The 20,988-nt window shown below is 50.4% G+C and overlaps 1 protein-coding gene across 2 annotated transcripts in view; it reads left to right on the top strand.

Annotated features, from left to right (window-relative positions):
• The window catches only part of CPNE5 (copine 5), a 96,850-nt gene that overhangs the window by 46,320 nt on the left and 29,542 nt on the right, over positions 1 to 20,988 (top strand). Inside the window, exons 7-11 of one of the 2 annotated variants that reach the window (XM_054698750.1) lie at positions 666 to 725; positions 2,720 to 2,770; positions 3,060 to 3,123; positions 15,433 to 15,536; positions 20,292 to 20,396. In XM_054698750.1, the coding sequence (XP_054554725.1) occupies positions 666 to 725; positions 2,720 to 2,770; positions 3,060 to 3,123; positions 15,433 to 15,536; positions 20,292 to 20,396 (384 nt within the window). The remainder of the gene's footprint in view (positions 1 to 665; positions 726 to 2,719; positions 2,771 to 3,059; positions 3,124 to 15,432; positions 15,537 to 20,291; positions 20,397 to 20,988) is intronic. The other variant, XM_037519611.2, reaches the window with a different exon arrangement.

Raw genomic sequence — 20,988 nt, 5'->3', positions numbered from 1 at the left:
GTCTGTCTCCTGCCCACTGTGGCCTGTCCAGCTTTGGAGGGGCAGACCTGGGGGGTTGGAGGAAGGCTCTGGGGAGGAGATGGCGACTGAGCTGAGCCTTCAAGAGCAAGCAGGATCTATGTCCCAGTGGGGGCTGATATTGGGCACTGGTGAAGCAGGGACACTGCTGGAGGGTTCTTGGGCCTGAATCCAGTTGACTTCCTGCTGTGAACAGCTGCTTTTTTCCCTGGTGTCTATTCTGGGCCACACAGTGCTTTCTTCCATGAGCTAGTGGTTCTCAGCCGTCTCCCCTTTTCACAGCCCCCCACACACTGAGGCTCAAAGAGGTAGGTGGTTCATAAACTGTAGCAGACATTAGTATATCCTGGAGGCTCTGCCTCCAGTTTCTGATCGAGCTGGTGGAAATGGGACCTAAGAATTTACATTTCTGACAGGTTCCCAGGGGATGTTCACCCCAGGAAACACCCTTTGGGAAACATTGAGGTAGCATTGCTCAGGCCTTCACAGTAAGGTTTGGGAAAAAGACCTCTCCCCTGGCCTGTGGCTTTCAGTGCTATTTTGATGTTTGATCCAGAACAGACACTCTAAGTATCGATGCTAAGTGCTCTGGTCACTCAAGACAGGGACACTTGATCATGGCATGTTCTCTCTTCCTCTCTTCATAGGATAGGAGCATTCAGCCTGAATTCCAGAACGGGCAAACCCATGCCAGCTGTGTCCAACGGGTAGGTCACTGAGCATCTCTGGCCCTGGAGTCTTCAAACATCCAGCCAGGTCTGCTCCTGCCACTGTGAATTCAGGGGAACAGAGAAGGCCCTGGGTCCCTCCTCAAGGACCCAGACACCTTTGGGCCCTGGGCAGAGCCCCTTCCCCCACCTTGCTCTGCAGCTGGCCCTCCCCAGTCCAGGCTGAAGCATTCCCAGTCCCAAGGGCTCACGGGAATTGGGGAAAAGGGCGGGGCCCAGAGGAACAGGCAGGGGCTAGCCACTTCTCTTCCCTTCCCTCAGCCTGGTTCTTCTACCTCCACCCTCTCTCTGTACTCTCTTCCTCTTCTCCCCCTGCTCTTTGTCTCCTCACCCTTCGCCCCTCCAGCTTCTTCCTCCGCTTGGCGTTCAGTCTCCTCCTTACAGAGCAGACACAGCTAAAGCCTCACTTTTTGCATTTGTTCACCAGCTGTGGTGGGCCAGCCTGTTCCCCAGCCCTCACTCTGACCATCTGTGTTTGGCAAGTGTGGGCAACTTAGACCCCCCTCACTGCTTCCCTTTCTTTTTCTCTTGGAGGGAGGTCTTCACCCCAGAGGCGGAGGCGGGGAGGGTAGAAGCATCTGCTTGGGGGCCTGATTTGGAGGAGCCTGTGGTGGATGCGCAGTGTGGCTGGGTAACCAGCGCTCCACAGGGCTTTGCTGCAGGCTCCCAGGAGTTGGGGTCCCAGCAGCTGGCTGTGGGACAGGGGTCTCCGGGAGACCCAGGAAGGCTCACAGCACAGGAAGGGTGTGGACACCAATTTACTTTGGAGGGTAGATAAGCAGCCAGAGGGGGAGCAGGAATCAGAAAGGAGAAGGAGCAGGAGACAGAGAGAAAAACAGAGGGAGGGAGAGTAGGGAAGGCAAGCAGAGCAGGTGGGAGCAGGTTGGGGCTGGAGAGGAGGGAAAGAGAGCTGGAAATAGACAAGGGCTCTGGGGCAATGGGAGGAACAGATGGAGAAACGTTGGATGGAGAAGGCTGGTGTGAGGATTCTGTCTCCCTGGTCAAGCAAATCACAGCTCTACTACCAAGGAGGGCCAGGCTGGGGGTGGGGAGGGGACTTGGGGCTGCCCATGTCCTGGGTGGGGGACAAGCCGACAAGCACCTCCAACTGCCCCTGGCAGAGGAAGCTGCAGTCGTACCCCTTGCTCTGCTCACCTGATCTGGAGCCATCTGGGCTGTCAGCCCAGGGCACTGGTTCCCAGGCCTGTCCTGCCTCCTCTGTTTGAGAGCCTCTCCCTCCAAGAGCTGTGCTGGGAAGAGCTCCATCAGTGGTTCTCAAAGTGTGTTCCACAGACAGCATGCTGGTGGCTCCCCGGCTGGCCTGAGCTGTGGGGCTAGATTTGATCACCTTTGCACAATTGGAAAGGGGGCAGGGAGGGAAATGATGCTCTTTGAGGGCTTTCTGTGTGCCGGGCACTGTGGCGCATTTTCATTAGAAAAATGCATGTGACTGTCACCTCCATTTTATGGGCAAGGAGGCTGAAGCTCAGAGAGGTGCGGCAATGAAGACAAAGTCACACAGCTGCTGGACACTTGACATTCCCCTCTTCCTCCCAGAGGCCCTTGGCTGCACTGGGGACTCCCTGAGTTAGTCCCAAACATGGAGTGGGATGGGCTGGTGCCTGGGGGAGGGGTCCCACCTGACCAGGGGAAGAGGCTATACAGGTCCCCTGGATGGAGCCACTCCTAGGGGGGACTCCGTAGTGAACTGTCCCGTGGCCCACCTCACTGAGGAGCTGTGTGGTTGGCCAGGCGCTCTCCTTCAGAGAGACCCCAGCCAGGGAGTTCAAGGGGAGGTAGCCACGGGAGAGAACTGCCTGAGAGCTGAGAGCGTGCTGCCCTTCTGCCTACTCTCTCCTGCTGCTCTCTCTCCCATGGTGAATCAGAGCAGCTCCACCTGCAAAGTTCTGGGACTTTGGGGGTCAGCTGGGTACAGGGTGGGGTGGCTAGCCCATGAGGTCTTTTGCCCACAGAAGTGGTCTTTGGATGGAAAGTTTGAGAACCACTGGTCTGGAAGCCTCCGGGTGAGTCTGGATGCTTTTCCGATTCTAGGACTTTCACTACAGATAATACCCTTCCCATGGGCTCTCGGGGAGCAGGGGCGGGGCAGCTCAAGGCTTGGGGGCCTGGTCCAGGAAGCAGTGCACTAGGCCACACTGCCACAGTATTTCAGGAGACACGACCCTCAGGGGCTTTGGGGCAGATCTGCTGGTTGGTGAGGGGTGCGCGTGGGGAGGGTGCAGGGTGCAGCGGGCTGATGCAGGGAGTGTCTCTGTCTTTGTCTGCGCTCCATGCTTTGATCTTCTCTCCCAGTGGTGTCCCAGGGAAGAAATGTGGCACCATCATCCTGTCCGCTGAGGAGCTCAGCAACTGTAGGGTGAGTGGCAGACGGACTCTGAGATGGGTCCTGACCTGTGGGGTGAAGGGGGTGGAAGCCAGCCTGGCCTCCCTGTCACCCCAGAGCTAAGTCTCTGGAGGGGTTTGGGAGTAGAGGGTGTGTGTGGTGGGGGGGAGACAGAGCTCCTGGGTCTGACCTCACCGTCATAGAATTCCAGGGCATTAGAGCGAGGAGGCCCCTTTTTACAGCTGAGCAGACTGAGGCCAGATGGGCCAGGAACTCACCCCTAGTCACCAGCAGATCTGACTGGAAGCCCTCACCTTCCCCTACGCCCACCTGGGGCTCCCTGCACTTCCCTCGATGGCTACAGCGCACATGTCTTTGAGCCAAGACAGCCTTGGCCCCACTCTGGCCGCAGAGAAGTCTTTTCAGTCTTGGAGCCTGAACGCTTGGCATTTAGTTGTCATGCTTCCACTTCCCGCTCTGGAGTCAGGTGACAGCCTGAATGGGGTTGAGTGAAAAATGCCTGTGGGGTTGGCATGTGTGTGTGTGTGTGTGTGTGTGTGTACACGCTAGAGTCTGCAATCCCAGGCTGCCCTTGGTTTTGATTCTTCCTTGGAATTGTGGGAAAGCAGGTGAGGGAGAAAACTGAAGGGGTAACTGAGCACCCCACGAGCTGAGGGGATACAGTGGCTAGTAATAATGATGATAGTGATTATCATCAAGTGAAGAGCATTTTACATAAATTATCACTGCTGACAACAATCCTTAAAGGTCAGTACCATTGTTATTCTCATTTTATGGATGAGTAAACTGAAGCTCAGAGAGGCCAAGTCACCTGTTCAAGGGCAATAAGTGGTAGTAGAGTCGGGGTTCTAAGCCAGGTCAGCCTGACCCTGAAACCAGGGTTCATGCCCCCAAACGACTCAGATGCCTCTTAGATTAATCAAGAGTCACTGGTAGGAATGGGCTGGGTCCTGGGCTGAAGAGGTAAAGGCAGTAGCAAAGTGAGCATAAGATCAAGCCCAAGGTAACCCAGAACCCCAACTTCCATGGGGCAGAGTTCAACTCAGGATAGAGGGAGAAACTAGGAGAAACAAGATTTTCTGACCTTTCTGGGGAGTTAAAATTATGTATGAATTAATGTAAAAATAACAGTAATTTAACCCATTACAGGCTAACATAAATAACATCGTTTTTTGAAAAATAGTTCTAGTTCCCAAACCAAAAATCATGTAGTGAAGAGTGGCCTTATTTTATATTTTTGTTTGGTTTAATAGAAGAGAACTGGAGTTTCATATCTGCTTCTGCAGTCAATCTGTTGTGCTATCACTGTTGGTAACCTCTAAAAAATTCCATGTTCTGTTAGCATTATTATGAAAATAGCTGTGGCCTCCTGGCCTCCTGCACACACACCCACTCCCCTTGGTGGTTCCTGGTCTATACTTTGAGACCTGCTCACAGGGAAGTATAGTAGAATTAGCCAAGATTTAGCTGTTATTCTGAGCCACACTGTACTAAGTAGTTTACATGTATCAACTTATTTATTTGCAAGATTATACTATGTAATGTAATATGTATTACAGTGTCTTATAACTGACTTTATGGTCTTCATTTTACAGAAGGTAAGTGACCTACCCAAGGTCACAGAGCTGCTGAGTATCAATAGGAGAGATTTTAATCCAGGGAGTTTGATTCCAGAGCCAGGATCTTGAGCCACTGGATTGTGTTGTTCTAAACTGTTTCAGGGGCTTCCAGCTGCAGAATAAGACACATGAAAACAGAATTAACAGGACAGGACAGGATAGCAATGACCAGCCAACTGAGCCATTCGTTCTGATTTTACTTCTGTTACCTTGCTGGGTTGGAGGAACTCGACAGCAGGAATAAACCTCCACAATATATAAACCTGGCAGAGGGCTTGGCTCACCTTAGATGCTCAGGGAGTATCTGGCATAAAAATGTGACTGAGCGAGTGGGAAGCGCAGATCCATGTAGCAGGTGATGATGAAAACGCTTATGCTTGTGCATGCTGAGGATCTGGATGCCCCTGGAGTTCAGACCAGGGAGAGAAACCGCTTGAAATGTAGAATTGAGCTGCTTTTTAAGCTCCCCATGTCTCAGTTTCTCCACCTGTATATTGGGGCTGACTGAGGATTTAAGGAGATTATGGGGGTGGCTTTGCCTAAGAGGCGCTTGGCTCCTAGGAATACCTGCCAAAGACTAAATCTGAATTCCCTGAAGCCTAAATTGCATTCCCCCCCAAACTTCTAGGCCAACTGGTGACTTCCTCCCTAGCTTATAATTAAGCAAGGTAATGGAAGTGAAAATGCCTTGGAAATTCTAAAGCTCTAGACAATACTGGCGCTGTTATTGGTCTAGTTCTCCGAGATTGGTAAACAGTCTGCTTTTAACACCTATTAGGCGCCTCCCTCTTCCTCCAGCTACCCATTCCTCCCTTCCTCTCCATCATCCAGGGATGGCAGCAATTTCCTAGCTTTAAATGATTCCATTGCAAGTAGGGTGGGGGTGCGGGCCTTCCCTTCCTTTCTCCTGAGATTGTCAGCTTCTTTTCTTTTGGGGCATCTTTGGCTGAGTTCTGTCTTTTCTAGAATACTTGCAAGGAAAAGAGACTAATTCCCAGCATCTGGCTGAATTAAAATAATTACATCTGAATGGCTTTGCCTCTGCCGTGCCAGCTCTGCATTCAGGGGGAGGATCAAAAGGAGAGGGTGGAGTCTGAAAGCTGGTTTTCACCGAGCAGGGTTTCCTGCTCAAATGAATACATTCTGCCCAAGTAGACAAACCCTCCGTTCTCCCTTGAGGAGGCTGCGCGCGGGCGGGGACCAGCAAAGGATTAGAGTGGACTCTGGCGTGTCACCACATGCTTTGAAAGGTTATATAGAAAAGCCTTGCTTGGCTAGAATTTAAATACCAAGAAAGTTCCAACAATCAGAATTTGATCCAAAATACTATTCACTGATACTTGAGGTTGGCAATGATGGGCTTAAGCATCTGAATATCTTCTGACTCACCAAAGATTGAATTATGCTCAGCAGTTAAACTGTTGTTAATCCCAGTAATACTGACCAACATTTGTATAGTCCTTATGTTACAGGGCAGGGAGAGGGGCACCCCAGACCCCACAAACCTGCCTACTCTAAATGGGTCCTGACATCCGCCGCATTAACACAAAACATGAGACTTTAATGGGAAGGAACTTTAATACAATTAGGAAACAATACAGGAAAGGCAAAGAATATAGTTTCTGAAAGGTCCATGCAGGAGGCCGGAATGCAGAAGCCAACCAGGAAGCCCACCTGGGGGGCAGGAATGTGGATACCTGCCTGGAGGATTCAGGCAGTAAGCCTCCCCACTCCCGCTACGAGTCTCTTCTCAGACAAAGAACCTCTACCTGCCCCACGAAACGCCCCCCGCCCAACAAACTTTTTCCCTCCATAGGAGCCCAACTTCCCACCTGACCCCTCCTTACCCTATAAAACCCTGCTTCCCCCTAACAACGTGCGCGACTTCACTGACCCCCACCTTGGGTGTGTGAGGTCCGCCCGGGGCGCAATAAACTTTCCCTCCCTTTGAGAAATTTAGCCTGGCTCTCTTGTTCTTTACTGCGCTGAACCTTTCAGTTTCTAAATCAAGCACCCAAAGTTACCCGTCCCCTCATGGGTAAAAGTCCATCCAAGCAGGATTGGCCCAGAGCAAGGCCCCAAAGCCTGCCCCAAGTCTAAAGCATCTTCCAGTGGGGACACACGGAAAAGCATCAGAAACAACCAGACAAGTCCGGAGGGCAAAGAGCAAAATCAAAATCAAGACAAAAACCACCATTGTCACCTCCCCACGGGTCTCACCCACATCTGTGTCACCCAGGCCACGACAAAAAGCAAGCAATTTTCTTCACGTGTCTCTCTGCTCCACGTGCCTCCTCCGGGTCTCCTGGCTCCATCCTACTTCCTTCCTTCCTCAGTCTCCTCTGCAGTTTCTTCTCTCCCTGCTCAGCTCCACCCTCCATTTGGGTGGGGCAGGGAACCTGGAAACTCCCCCTTTCCTGGGGGACCACCCTGTTACACTTATGGTTGGCCAGACTCTCCTGTGTGGGGGCTATTTGATTCTCACGGCAGGACTGGGGGCAGGATGGTATGTGAGTGACCTCGGTTACAGATTCAGAGGTCTGAGTGGCCTGGATTCTAACCCAAACTTGGACTCCAAATCCTCAGGGAGTCTTGCCTTCACCTGGAGCCATGAGCCATCGTGGTACACAGAACGGGGACGGGCCTTGTAGTCTTTGTGGGACCAGGAATCATTAGCCGGCTTGACGAGCAGCTGGGCCTTTCTCTGGAGAGAGGAGGGAGGCTGTTGCTGGTGCTGGCCTCCTCCCCCTCCACTTCCCAGACCCAAGGCTTCCCCTATGCCCACCTATCAGCCAGACCTGCCTCACTCTGGAGTCCTGACTTCATGGCTCGTGATAGCTTGTCCTCACTGACTCCCCGTTGGGTCCCTACACTCACCAGCAAGTGTGCCTCACCTCTTACAAGCCAAGGTGTCTTACTTTTCATACTGCAGCTGCCCACCTCCTGCACCTTGCTTCAGGTATTACCAGCCTGCTCATGTATTCATTCATTTCATATCAGCAAGTTTGCTTTATCTCAGAATTTCCAGGTTAGTGTGAGATACAGGCGTATTAACCGGTGATCCTCAACCCCGTCAGACCATCGCCTCTTTTTAATAACAAATATTTTATAGCTTTCTTTACTATTCTGAAATAAAAATCATAAATAAATCCATCTAATATGCTAAAACTCATGCAGGTGAGAGAATGAGCCTCTGAAGCTACCTGGGGGAAGTTGAGTCCGTCCAGGCAGTGGGAACAGCACGTGCAAAGGCCCTGAGGTTGGGATGAATGATGTGGGAGACTAGTGGAGGTGAAAGTGGAGACCAGATTTTGCAGGGCTTTGCAGCAGGAGGAGTTCAGCAGCTTTGAATCTGATAAAGTCAGAACTCTCATTGTTCTAAAGTTTGTCTTTAGACCAACTTGTGGGAGAGCCCAGGATCTCCCTGTGAACTAGGGAAGAGCTCTGGGAGGGCAGGAGCATAAGGAAGAGGTCAGGAGAACTGGGGTGGGAGAAGCAGTGAAGGTCTTTCTAGAAGTATGCAGGTTGTTGTTTGTGGAAGATAGATCAGGTCAGCATGGATGGAAGTGTCCTGCATTCTAACATCACCCTTTGAAAGGTTAGTTTGTGATTTTTTGGTCCTAGAAATAGTTCCTTTGATTAAAAAAAGAGTCTTTTTCTGATGTTAAGAAAGTGTTCATTATAGGCAAGTTGGAAAATACAGAATATAAAAAATAGGAAAATCACCAAGAGATGATTTTTTGACTTTTTTAAAAAATATTTATCTATTTATTTATGCATACAAGAACTGGGGTACAGGCCAGAGGTGTGGGGGGTGAAAGGATTCACCAGAGACAGAGTGGGGAACAGAACAGGCGCATTAATGGAAATACACTCCTGAGGGGAGCAGCGGGCGAGGGAAGAGAGGTCTGCTGCACCATGTGGGTAGCTCCCTGACCTGCTGGGGATGGAACTCGTGCTGCAGTGGCTGTGGATAGCTTCATAGTGCTGCGTCTTAACCCCTTGTGCCACCAGGGAGTCCCCAATTTTTTGACATTTTGATGCAAAAACAGTTTCTTTCCGAGTGTATGTATATGTAAATATTTTCTTATAATTAATAAGCTATGATATCCAGGTGTGTTTTTCCATATCAATAGATATTTCTGGATAATGTGTGTTTAATAGCAGCATGTTTGGCAGGATGGGTCATCATTTGTAGACTATATTATCTTTTAGGAATATAACGAATACTGCAGTTAGCATCCCTATAGCTGAATTGTTCCATTTTCCTTTGAACTTTAGTTGGTGAGTCTTGGTTAGTATCCTGTCACACAAGCTCAGTGAGTGGGAAGGAAAATGGTCAATCTGGGGTTTTCTGAAGACAAAACTCTGGATGAATAACTCAACAGATGCACAACTGGTTGGACTGTTTGAGAAGTCATTCATTAGTAAAGAAAACCAGTGTGATCTTGACATGATGATGATATTCAGTGCACAAAGATGGGCCCAGTCTCCTAGACCAACTTTCACATCCACCATCTGTGGGCATATCTGTGTCTGGATAATTCTGACCTATGGGGTCTTCACTGACACCCCTGCACAGCTGTCTGCACCCCAGATCTCTTCTTCTGCAGTCCTACCCTGCCAAAAGAGGATCCTGGGCTCCTCTGTGAATGCAGAAACCCTCTCAAGGCCACTGCTCGCAGAATCACACCCAACTTTGGGTCATAGTCCCTCCTGCTAGAATGTTGAATTTCAGAGTCCTAGCCTATGAGACTTCTTTTTAATCCATGTCTTCTTTTTTTCTGACTAAAAAAAGACAATGTACTAATTCCAGGAAATTTGAAAGACACAGCAAACTTTAAGGAGAAGACAATAAATGACTACTTAGTTATTTTAAGTACTTCTTAGTGGTATAGTGGATCAGCAGGAGGGCAAAGTGGTTAAGAACTTGGGCTCTGCCTCCAGATTAAATGCCATTGCTTACCAGCTGTGTGACTGTGGGCGAGTAACTTGCCCCCTGTGCCTCTGTTTCTTCATTTGTAAAATGGCTTTATTTACAATTTTGATGTTTTATCATAGATTTTTGTATTGACTTTTAAAAATATCACATGAAAATCTTTATTTTGGTTACTGAGGTTTTTTAAAATTATTTTTATTTACTTATGCATGCAAGAACTGGGGTGTAGGCCAGAGGTGCTGGGGGGTGAAAGGATTCACCAGAGACAGAATGGGGAGCAGAGCAGGCGGATTTGACTGAAATATACTGCTGAGGGGAGCAGCAGGGGAGATAGGAGAGGTCTGCTGTACCATGTGGGCTAGCTTTCTGGCTGGGGAACTTGCTTCCTGGCTGGGGATCAAACTCAGGCCACAGTGACTGGTGATAGCTTGATGCCACTGAGACTTCAACCTCTGCACCACAGGGAGGCCCTGGCAATGAGGTTTTGGTGCCCCTTAAAAGTTGCACACACCCTTGTTCTGCTCCTGGGGCTGCCAGCAAGGCCCAGGCAGCCTTCTATTCTCTCTTCCTGGGTAGTGCTACCCTCTCCCAGCCCACCAGCTAACCTCTGGCCTGACCTATGACATCTAGGACCCTCTTCTGGGGCAGGGAGTGCAAACATGTTAGAGTGGGCCAGGCCACCCTGGAGAGAAAAGCTGTTAGCTGCAGTCTCCAAACAGCCTGATTAAAATGCGGAGAGATGTAAATTGAGGCAATCCTGCTGTTTTAGAAGAACTTAATGTTTTTTAAAAAAGACAGGGTGAAAAGGCAGAAATTGCAGGAAATTCTATATTGCAGGAGCTACTTTATCTTCTCCACAGTTGGTTCCAGAGATGCTTCTGGTTTGGGCACAGCATTTCATGTGTTCAGAGGACTACCCACTCCCAGACTAAGGCTGTCAAACTGCTACTTCTGACCCTGGGCAGAACCTGCAGTGCCCTTAATCCTGCTGGCCAACTCCACCTTAGGGCCATTGCCCCAGCCTCTTCCTGGGGTCATTATATATCGGGTTTGATCCACTCACTAATCCTGATTTAAAGACATTAGCCAAAGTCTTGTTCATATGACTATTGACATAAAGTCAGAGCCACCTTCTAAAGGACAGCCTTAGACAACTACACTACCTTGTCTGGAGGACGCCCTAGGGGGTGCACACCCATTAAGAAAGAAGTTTGCCTTGGTTAGAGCTACAGATCTCTCTGAAGTTTTGTCTTATCCCCGTGGTTTCGACAGTGCCACAATAATGATTATGATAATGGACTTTTGGCTAATGTTCTTGTCTAGATTGTGTTTTGGAGGGCAGATCAGGTTGAGCCACAAAAAAGCCCCCAGCATTTGTACCATCCGCAGGAAAATGAGGTGTGACTCACTGGTTGATTTTTCCAGTTAGCTGAATTTCAGAGCCAGTCCTTTTTTTTTTTTTTTTTTTTTAATTTTAACTAGTTTGCACAGAGGTCTTTCTAAAATGAATTTCACACTTCTCTGACTTCTCAAACCAAGACTCCAGAACATAATTAAATTTATCTTGATGATCCAAGATCATCATTTGGAATTTCAGTTATTAATCTTTGCAGCCAGACTGTATCATTCCAATTCCAGCTATTACTAAAGTAGCATAAGCAAGATGTTAATCTCTCTGTGCCTTAGTTTCCTCATCTTTAAAATGGGAAGAATAGTAATAGTACCTATCTCATGGGTTGTTGAGAGTATTAACTGAATTAATAGGTATAAAAGTAGTGCCAGGCCTCCCTGGTGGCGCAAGGGGTTAAGTCTCAGCACTATGAAGCTGTCTGCAGCCACTGAAGCACAAGTTCCAACCCTGGCCAGGGAGCTACCCACATGGCGCAGCAGACCTCTCCTAACTCGCCCGCTATTCCCCTGACTTGCCCGCTGCTCCCCTTGGCAGTGTATTTCAGGAGATCTGCCTGTTCTGCTCCCCACTCTGTGGCTGATGAATCCTCTTACCCCCTGCACTTCTAGCCTGCACCCAGCTCCTATATGCACAAATAAATAAATCTTCAAAAAAAAAAAAAGTAGTGCCTTGCACATATTAGGTAGAACTGTATTCACTTGTCATTTTTGTAGGTGAACTCTCTTTGAATATTGACAACATCTTATGCCTGGTGAAAGGTGGCGCTCTTAGCTCTGCGCTAGACGCTGTGGACAGACGCTGCACATATGCCATCTCCTTTAGTTTTCTCCAAAGGCTTATCTGGGGTTATTACTCCATTTACCAGAGGAGAACGTCAGGACTTCAGTTAAGTCATTTGCCCCAGGCTGCGTGGAGGGCAGAGCTGGGGTCTGACCAGGTGACTGCAGTTCATTGGACTGTCAGGTCCTGTGTGGGGTCACTGAATGACCTTGGACGTTATGGCATATTATGTTCTTGCATGAATATTTTCTAGTAATCCTACCGCAGAGCCCCAAGGAGGCAAAAAGAAGAGCTTTTTGCACCCAGATTTTGTGGCATCTGTTTCAGTTATTTCAAATCCATCTGTGTATTTTATAGTCAAGCAGTGCAAGTTGTCTGGTGCAGCTTTCCTGTGTTTGCTCAAGTGAGGGTGTCACACAGATGACCTCCAGAGTTATGAGAGGTCACAGTGATAACAACCAAGCCTTGTTCTAGGGAGGCTGGAGAGACCCTGGATATTCCCAGGCTGTTCCCTGAACGTGTACCTTTCTAGGCTATCGCTCTGTCCCATGTGCTCTGTGCAGTGTCCTTCCCAGCTTAGAAGGACAGTGGCGGTCATCCTGTCCAACTTGTCACTTAGCAGACAAGGAAACTGAGGCACAGAGGGCTTGAGGAACACTGAGACTGACAAGAACTCAGAACTGAGGGTCCCTGGCCAAGCCTGTCCCCACTTCTCTCCTCAGCAGAGCCTGCTCCTCTCTCAGTGGTTTTCTGATGCCACTGCTGGTCATCTCCATGGGAAGAGCCAGGACCAGTTTCATGGGCATAAGGCCTGTGCCATCACATGGGGCCGGCCTGTGCTGAGCTTAGCGCTCTGCTGTCACTGCTTTGAAACCCCACGCTTTCCCTTTGACTGGGCTCCACAAGCTATATAGCCAGTGCTGGGAGGAGCCCACCAGGCCCTGAGCCTCTTCCCTTTTCTGGAGGGATGGAGCTCCCCATCCAGCATAGATGGGTTGGAACTAGGGAGTGACAGTGCCTGTCCTGATGCTGGGAGGGTGAAAGGGAAAACCCTGAAGTCTGTCTGCCTGGGTCACGGTGTGACCTTGGGCATGGGCAACCTCTAAAAGCCTGTTTCCTTATCAGTAAAATGGGGAGACTAGAAGTTACTGTATGTGGCTGTTATGAGGATTCAGTGAAATAATCCGTGCACAGACAAGGCCTGTCGTCTAGTCAGTGCTGCATCAGTCAGCCATTCTAATTCCAGGTCTGAAGTCCTAGATTTCTCTGGAGGCTCTAGGATTCCTGGGACCTGTAGGTCTTGGAAGCCCCCGGTCCAGCCTCCTTCTCCCTTTTACGGGAGTCATGATGAGGGTCTGTGGTTACCTGGGCACCTGTGTGTGTTGGCCTTTGGACCTCAGCGCCACCTTCTCCCAGCCTGCTTCAGCAGACACTTCCAGCCCAGGCTAACCTGTCCATCCCCTCCCTGCACACACATGCCCAGAGCCTTCAGCACAAAGGGAAGGGGATGCGTGAAATGCAGGGAGCCAGGCTGGTGTGCTGCAAGAGGCGTGACTTTGAAATCAGCTCATACATATTTGCTTTCCACTCAACCAGTTACCAGCTGGTGATCTGGGGGCAGGTTACCTAAACTTGCCAACCTCCAGCTTCCTCATTTGTAAAAAGCGTCAAAGGATTATTTTGAGAGCCAAATATGATGAGGATATAAATTGTGGAGCTCAGTATCTGGTCTACACAGATGGTATCTAATAAATGTTTGTTGAATGAATGAATGAGTGAATGGAGGGGTGCTCTGTATTTGCTGCCATCAGATGTCCCTGAAGGAAGACAAATAAGGTTTGGGAGGTGGGGGTAGAACAGGGACACCAAGACACCAAGAAGGGATGGGACTTTCCAAAGATAATCACGCACACAGCACTTAGTGAGCCCATATACCATTTTCGGTGCTGACGTGGTAGGAACTCATTACATCCCCACAAGAAGACTGAGTAGGCACTGCCATTACTTCATTTTACAGATAAGGGAACTGAGTACAAGAGGGTCAGCAACAGGGCCCTCCCTGGTGGCACAAGGGGTTAAGCACAGCACCGTGAAGCTATCCACAGCCTCTGCAGCACGAGTTCGATCCCAGGCTGGCCAGGGAGGTGACCCACATGGCGCAGCAGACCTCTCTTGCCTTGCCCGCTGCTCCCCTCAGCAGTGTGTTTCAGTAGATCTGCCTGTTCTGTTCCCCACTCTGTCTCTGGTGAATCCTCTCACCCCCTGCATAAGTAAATAAATCTTAAAAAAAAAATAAAGAGGGTGAGCAACTTGTCCTGGGTCACGCAGCTAGTAAGGGACAGAGCTAAAGCAGGCAGCTGGTTCTAGCCACCATGTTCCTAAGGATTAGTCACACCCACCCTGCATCCCCAACCTTGGTTTTGTTTTTCAAGTTTATGGGAAATTGCATCTTCATCTTGACCACCATTTTGGGCTTCATGGATCTTTTAGACACAGGTCTCAAGAGATACTCTTCCTCATGAAGAGGAAGGGGGCATCATGGAAGAGCTGAGTGACTTTCAAATGGGCCCTTGAGGGCAGGCCAGGTGCTGGCCTGCTGATCTTTCAGGATGCTGATCTTCCAGGTGGAAGAGACCATATGGGGATGGGTGGAGAAGAGAATAGGAGGGCATCTGTCAGGTACAGTGAGTTGAGGGGCTGGAGGCCACATGAAGAGAAGGGCCCGGCAGTCCTCATCAGGATCTGGGTATTTCTCTGTGTTCTTGGTCACCGGGCCTGTGAATTGGTCAGGGGGAACAAGGGGAGGCAGGAACCTAGAATTCTGCTTGGTGAATTTGTGGGGGAGTTGCTCCCTGGTCTGTGCCTCAGCCTTCTCAACTGTAAAATGGGTCCTGGTCCCAGCCATATCTACCTTGCAGAGTTGGGTGGACCTCTTGTGAGTTAGCGGATGTGAATGATGCCTAAACTTGAATGTCCTCTAAGAGACACACATATGTGAGGGAGTGAGGTGATGTGGACAGCACAAGGGCTTTGGGGTTGGCTGACCAAGCTCAGGGTGGCCCTGGCTTAGTCATTTCACCTCGCTAAGCCACTCAGTGAAATAGTCATAGGATTATGTGTGTTAACATTCACCACGTTACATGCCTGCCCTTTGCTAAGTACTTCACACACTTGGTCTCGCTTAACCCTCACAAGGACACTTTGGGGTGTGTACTGTAATCAGCCCCATGTTACAGAGGGGAAACTGAGGCTCCAAGCAGTTTGCCTCTTTTGCTGGAGATCACACAGCTAGAAAGTGAGAGAGCCAGGGTTCAAACTGGGACACCCAGTTCCAGAGTTAACCTGCTTCACCAACCAACTGCTCTACTAGATCTGCCGGGTGGGGTGGGTTGAAGATGGAATGAGACGCTCCAGTGTTAGCCCAGGACCTGCTGTTAGCCTGAGCTGTCCCTTCTAACCAAGCTTGTACCTGGAATCCTCATGTTTCCCAGGGTCCTGGGGCTGTTTCCACAGGAATCATGGTGCCCTCTGCTTCACATCCCTGTTCTTTCTCCCTCCTCCCCTCTTTCTAGGATGTGGCCACAATGCAGTTCTGCGCCAATAAGCTGGACAAGAAGGATTTCTTTGGGAAGTCTGACCCCTTCTTGGTGTTCTACAGAAGCAACGAGGACGGAACGTGAGTTCTTCAGCAAACTTCACCCCCTTTCTGGGTTCAGGGCTGGACAACAGGTTGGGATGACCTGCAGGGCACAGAGGCTTGGACCTCCCTCCTCTTGGTTCTGCCCTCAGCCCCTGCTCCAGAGAGCGCAGGGACACCTGGAGGAAGTCTGGGGCTTGTGCATCACCCTGAACACATGGATAGGGCCAGTGTGGGTGGAGGCAGCCTCTAAGCCAACAGCGTCATTCTAAGGGCCTCAACAATGGGGGGTGCTAGATACACTGGAGGTGGGGGGAGTGGGCAAAAACAGGGCTAAGGCAAGATTGAGGGACCCCTCTGACAGCTCTTTCTTTCCTTCCACACAAATCATATCTCCAAGCCATTCTTCTGCACCCACAGCCCTCTGAACACCCCACTACCACACATCACTACTGACACTAGGCTTGGAAAATCACCCTTTTCCTGGCCCCAGCACACTACCATAGTCTTCATTCAAAACTCCAATGTCTTTGAAGCCCCCCGTTTCCTCCTCTCCTCTCCCTAATCTAGAAGCCACCCACAGTGTGATAGAAACACACACAGCATGTTGGTAAATGTAGGTCAGCAATGCACACAGAGGGCCAGATTCTGGGTTGAGGGTCTGGGGACTGAGGGCCTCCCTACCAACCAGCTGTGTGACCACGCAAAGTTATGCTTCCTCTTTGGGCCTGTTTTCTCATCAGAAAAGTAAATCAGTTGGATTAGGTGGCCTCCACGGTCTCTTTAAGCACCACGGCTCTGGGAGGCTGCTGCCACTTACAGCTGGGATTCTGCAGAATGAGGAAGTGATGGGGCCAAGGAGGTTAATTAGAGAACCGCTGCTGGAGAAGGGGAACTTGGAAGCAGGATTTGAAGGAGAGGAAGAGAATGGGTCCATGGGGGAGGAGCAGGGAAGAATAGGCTGGAGAATGGATGACATATGCAGAGCAAGTGTGGCCTGAGCAAAGGGCAGGAAGAACCAAGTTCCCCTTGCTCCTGAAATTCTGTGTGTGTGTGTATGCACTCGCGTGTGCAAGTATGTATGTAGGTGTGAACGTGTTTGAAAGAGTGAATGCATATGTGTGAGCAAGAGTGTGTGTGTGTCTTGTATGTGCATGTGTGAAGTGCATGTGTGAGTGTGCATGAGTGTGTGTGTGTGTGTGTGTGTGTGTGAGAGAGAGAGAGAGAGAGTTTGGGGGCAGGGGAGCAGCAGGGAGGAGGTATGTTTCAGTTCAAGGGGAAACTGAATTTTAAACCTGAAAGTACAAAACAAGGGAAATTAGGTGTGATCATTTGCATAACAAAAGGATTCTTTGTCTCACCAAAGGACTCCCAGCAGGATTTCTTTAAATAATTCTTGTTGACGTTGATGGTCTTGAGGGAGGGAGGAAAAGGCCTGAGCCATTTTCTGGGCGCCCACGGTACGTCCGCACAGGCCCCCTTCAGAGAAGAGGGTAGGATGGCACCAGGCTTGTCTCTGAGGTGAAGGCCGATGGCCAGGAGGAGGGAGGGATTCGGATTTTGGAGCAGGAGAGGGGTGTGTTGCCAGTGATTGTTCTAGCAGAGCGATGTGTAGGATGGATGGGAGGGGGTGGGGAAAGGGAGAGACTTGCGTGACTGACACGGTGAGCAGGTGGGAGGCTCCGAGCACCGGGGGAGCTGAGCTGTGGAAATGCAGGGGAGGTAGTGGGGAGAGACTAAAGGACAGTGGGGCAAAAGGACAGTGCAGCCGGGAGACCTCCCTTGGCCAAACTTGGGTGGGGATCACAGTCACGGCCCCTACCCTAGGAGAGGTGCTGTGGGGACCAGTGTGTTCAAAATGGGCAAGGAGGAGGTGGAAGGAGTTTATTTGGGGGGTGAGTTTCACTTCAAGCCTGGACCTGTTTGTGGGGGACACCTAGGGCAGCTAGAAAAGCCGACCCCGGGGTTTCCCAAGAGGTGGGCCAGTGTGTGGGCACTTGCTGACAGGTGGGTGCACAGGTGAGGCTGAACTGGTGAGAGCAGGGTGGTCACTGAGGGTGGAGGAGAGAAGAACGGCAAGTTTGGGAGACACCCCCAGTTAGGAAAAGGGCAAGAAGAAGGTGAGGGAGGGAGTGGGGAATGAAATGTCTGGCCAGCCACACCAGCAGCAGCAGGGAGGAGAAAGGAAGGAGGCTTCTGCTGCTGGCGCCCCTCCCTGGTAGTGTTCAATGCAAAGAACTCATCTGGGAGTAAAAACGTGATGATGGAGAGCAGGGCTCCGTCAGTCTGCCTGCTGGGCCCTGCCTGTCGCTGCTCTTATTAGCTGTGTAACTTTAGGCAAGTCACTAACCCCAGTGGAACTTTCTGGAGTGATGAAAATGCTCTGCATCTCGCTGTCCAGCCTGGTGGCCATTAGCCACATGTAGCTACTGAACACTCAAAATGGAGCTAGTGAGACTGAAGAACTGAATTTTTAATTTCATTTAATTTAAATGTCAATAGCCACATCTGGACAGTGCAGTCATAACCTCTGCTTCTCAGTTGCTTGCTATGTACAATGCGGATAATCATAACACCTCCCTCAAGGGTGGCCTTGAGGAGTAAATGAGTTAATATGTGGAATTCGAATGGCCAAGTGAGCTACTGTTCTTACTCCATTTTACAATGGGAGGGATGCTCGGAGAGGGAAAGTCATTTGCTCAGGGCTGCACAGCTGATGAGCAGTAGTCCTGGGACTGAGCCCACATCTGCCTGAGCCTGTCAGTTAACACCCCTCATTCACACTGCGTGTGTGTTGACGTGGACCAAGCTGAGCAGTGAGATGACCACAGAGACCATTTCCACACTAGGGCCTGTGCAAGGTGCGTGTAGCAGGGATTTAAGGGCCTGTGGATTTGATGTTGGGACTGAGGAGTAACGTAAAGAAAGTAGTTTCAGATAAGAGTCTGAAGCAGAAACCCAATTACCCAGGGCTCAGAGAGAAACAAGTAGGGAGGAAATTGGGTTAATAGCTCAGAAGACCTGGTTTAAAAGTTTAGCTGGCAAGAGACAGTAGAGAGAAACAGTGGTTCCAGAAGTGGAGAGCTGGGGCAAGTCCCCCTGCATAGGCAGGAGAGGGTCTCTGAAGCTCAAAAGGTCTTCTGAGCAGTGTGGCCTGCTGCCTTCACCGCCCAGTTGCTGTTCCTAATTCTCCTTCCTGCCACTGCCCACCCCCTCTCCTGCCCTACCTGCCTGCCCTAGGCAGGGGCGGCTGCTGCCCCTGCTCTTCCCATCTCCATTCCTCATCACCAGCTCTGGGGCCTCGGGGGAGGTCTCCCACATATATCTCCACACTCCAGTGGGTGGGCGAGAAGGAGCAGAAAAGAGAAATGCTGAGCCGAAGTGACAGGAATGACATTTTGACTTGAAAATTGCCAGAGAAGAAATGGCACAGGCTGTGTGGGCCTGGGTGGAGCCCAGGCACTTTCCTGGCTGACCTTTCCAAGCCATGAGGTAGCTGGGGTGGATGCTGGAAATCTTAGGGGGTGACCCTTGCCCCAGCTCCACCCTGGCTCCCTGCTGCCCCTCCTTGTGGCCAACTTCCAGGAAGGGGCCAGCCCGGGAGGGTATAGAGGGTGGGCAGGGAAGCTGGATGGGGGCCCAGCTAGGGTAAGCCAATTCTGCATTTTCAGTTGCAAAAACAAGCTCATGGATTTAGACTGGAATTTCTGTAAGGGTCTTAGAGGTCATTTAAACCAGGGACTTGAATTTCACTGATATGAAATGCCAGTGAAAGCTATGGGTCCCTCTCCTGAGAGACACATTTATTCATTAGTTCTTCCAAAAAAAAAAATATATAGTATTTGCCAGACACTGTTCTGGGTATTGGAGCTAGACCAGTGATTGAGAAGACCAAAGTCCTTCCCTTCCAGGAGCTGAGGTTTTAGCGACAGACCAAAAAGGAGCTAAGGAGAAAAATAGACGATGTTAAATGTCAGACAGTAGAGGTGAAGTGTGGAGGGCACATGTGGTATTCAGGGCCAAGGGAGCAGGAAATTGTAACTTCTAGATAATGTGCTCAGGGGAGATCCTCACATCAAGGAGGTGACACTGGAGTAAAGACCTGAGGTGAGCTGTGAATGTGGAATCTGGGGAGAATATTCCAGGTGGGGAGGGACAGCAAACATATGAGAGTCAACTCTCAATCTGACCTGTGATTTCCATGGCTCATAGGCCCCTAGCGCTCACCCTCAGGTCCTTCCATGGATAGCAATTGAAGAATGTCTGATAATGGCCACCTCCCTGCGATTACCTGTGAGGAAAGGGTTGCAAAGAAGAACCCTGTGTCCTGACAGCCCCCTGGAGCAGGGAGCCCTTCCTCAGCCTCCCCAGGAAACAGACGCTGCTAGTGACAGGCAGCCATCTCCTCCTAAGGCCACAGTGTCCACTGTCTGGCAACTATGGGGGTTCACTAACTGTTCCCTCTGTTTTTTTTAAGATTTATTTATTTATGCATACAAGAGCTGGGGTACAGGCCAGAGGTGTGGGGGGAGACAGGATTCACCAGAGACAAGGTGGGGAGCAGAACAGGCAGATTGACCAAAATACACTGCTGAGGGGAGCATCGGGGAGTCAGGAGAGGTCTGCTGTGCCATGTGGGTCACCTCCCTGGCCGGGGATTGAACTCGTGCTGCAGTGGCTGCAGACAGCTTCATAGTGCTGATGCTTCACCCCTTGCACCACCAGGGAGGTCCCCCGCTCCCTGGATTCTGCCTCACTTGGATTCGGGCCTGACAACTTTCCTTTCTTTACCAGGTTCACCATCTGCCACAAAACCGAGGTCATGAAGAACACCCTAAACCCAGTCTGGCAAACGTTCTCCATTCCTGTGAGAGCGCTCTGCAATGGCGACTATGACCGGTGAGATGAGAAAATGTCCCTCCACAAGTATAGGTGGGGGAGGCGTGGTTCCCCTTGATGCTGCCGGTCCTGTCAATAGGAGCAGAGCCTGTGCTCCCTCCCCACCTCCACCCTCCTCCCTCCTCCCCCTCCTCTACTTCCTCTCTCCCATTCAGGCAGCCCCAGTGCTAAGAACCACCCAGGCTGAGGGGATGGGAGGCACCTGATGGGTATGAGGGTGTCCAGGACTGGAACTCAGCAGTCTGCCTCTCCCGTGTTCACAGTGGAAGGGGCGGGTGGGGGGAGGGAGCAAGGGCTCCAGATGCAGACAGAGCTGGCCTGGTCTCCACTAGCCCCAACTCCCGACTGATAGATTCTGGGGTATCAGAATCCTGGAGCACTCTGACAACGAAGTTGCCATAAATGGGGGTGAGATCCTTCTCCCCAGGAACTGGGGAGATGTGTAGTGCAAGGAGCTCGCAGAATTTTTCGGTGTGACTTAGCCAGCAGATGTGTACACATTAGCCTCTTCTTCGTCACCATCATCGTTTGAGTGTAGATTGTTTTGAGTGTAGATATTGGAGATCTGGTTCTCTGACTCAAAAACACTGTA

The sequence above is a fragment of the Talpa occidentalis genome, unplaced genomic scaffold, assembly GCF_014898055.3.
Source record: "Talpa occidentalis isolate TD23 unplaced genomic scaffold, MPIMG_talOcc4v2.1 talOcc4.2, whole genome shotgun sequence".
NCBI classification, from domain to species: Eukaryota; Metazoa; Chordata; class Mammalia; order Eulipotyphla; family Talpidae; genus Talpa; species Talpa occidentalis.
This window is presented reverse-complemented; position numbering and strand designations above follow the sequence as displayed.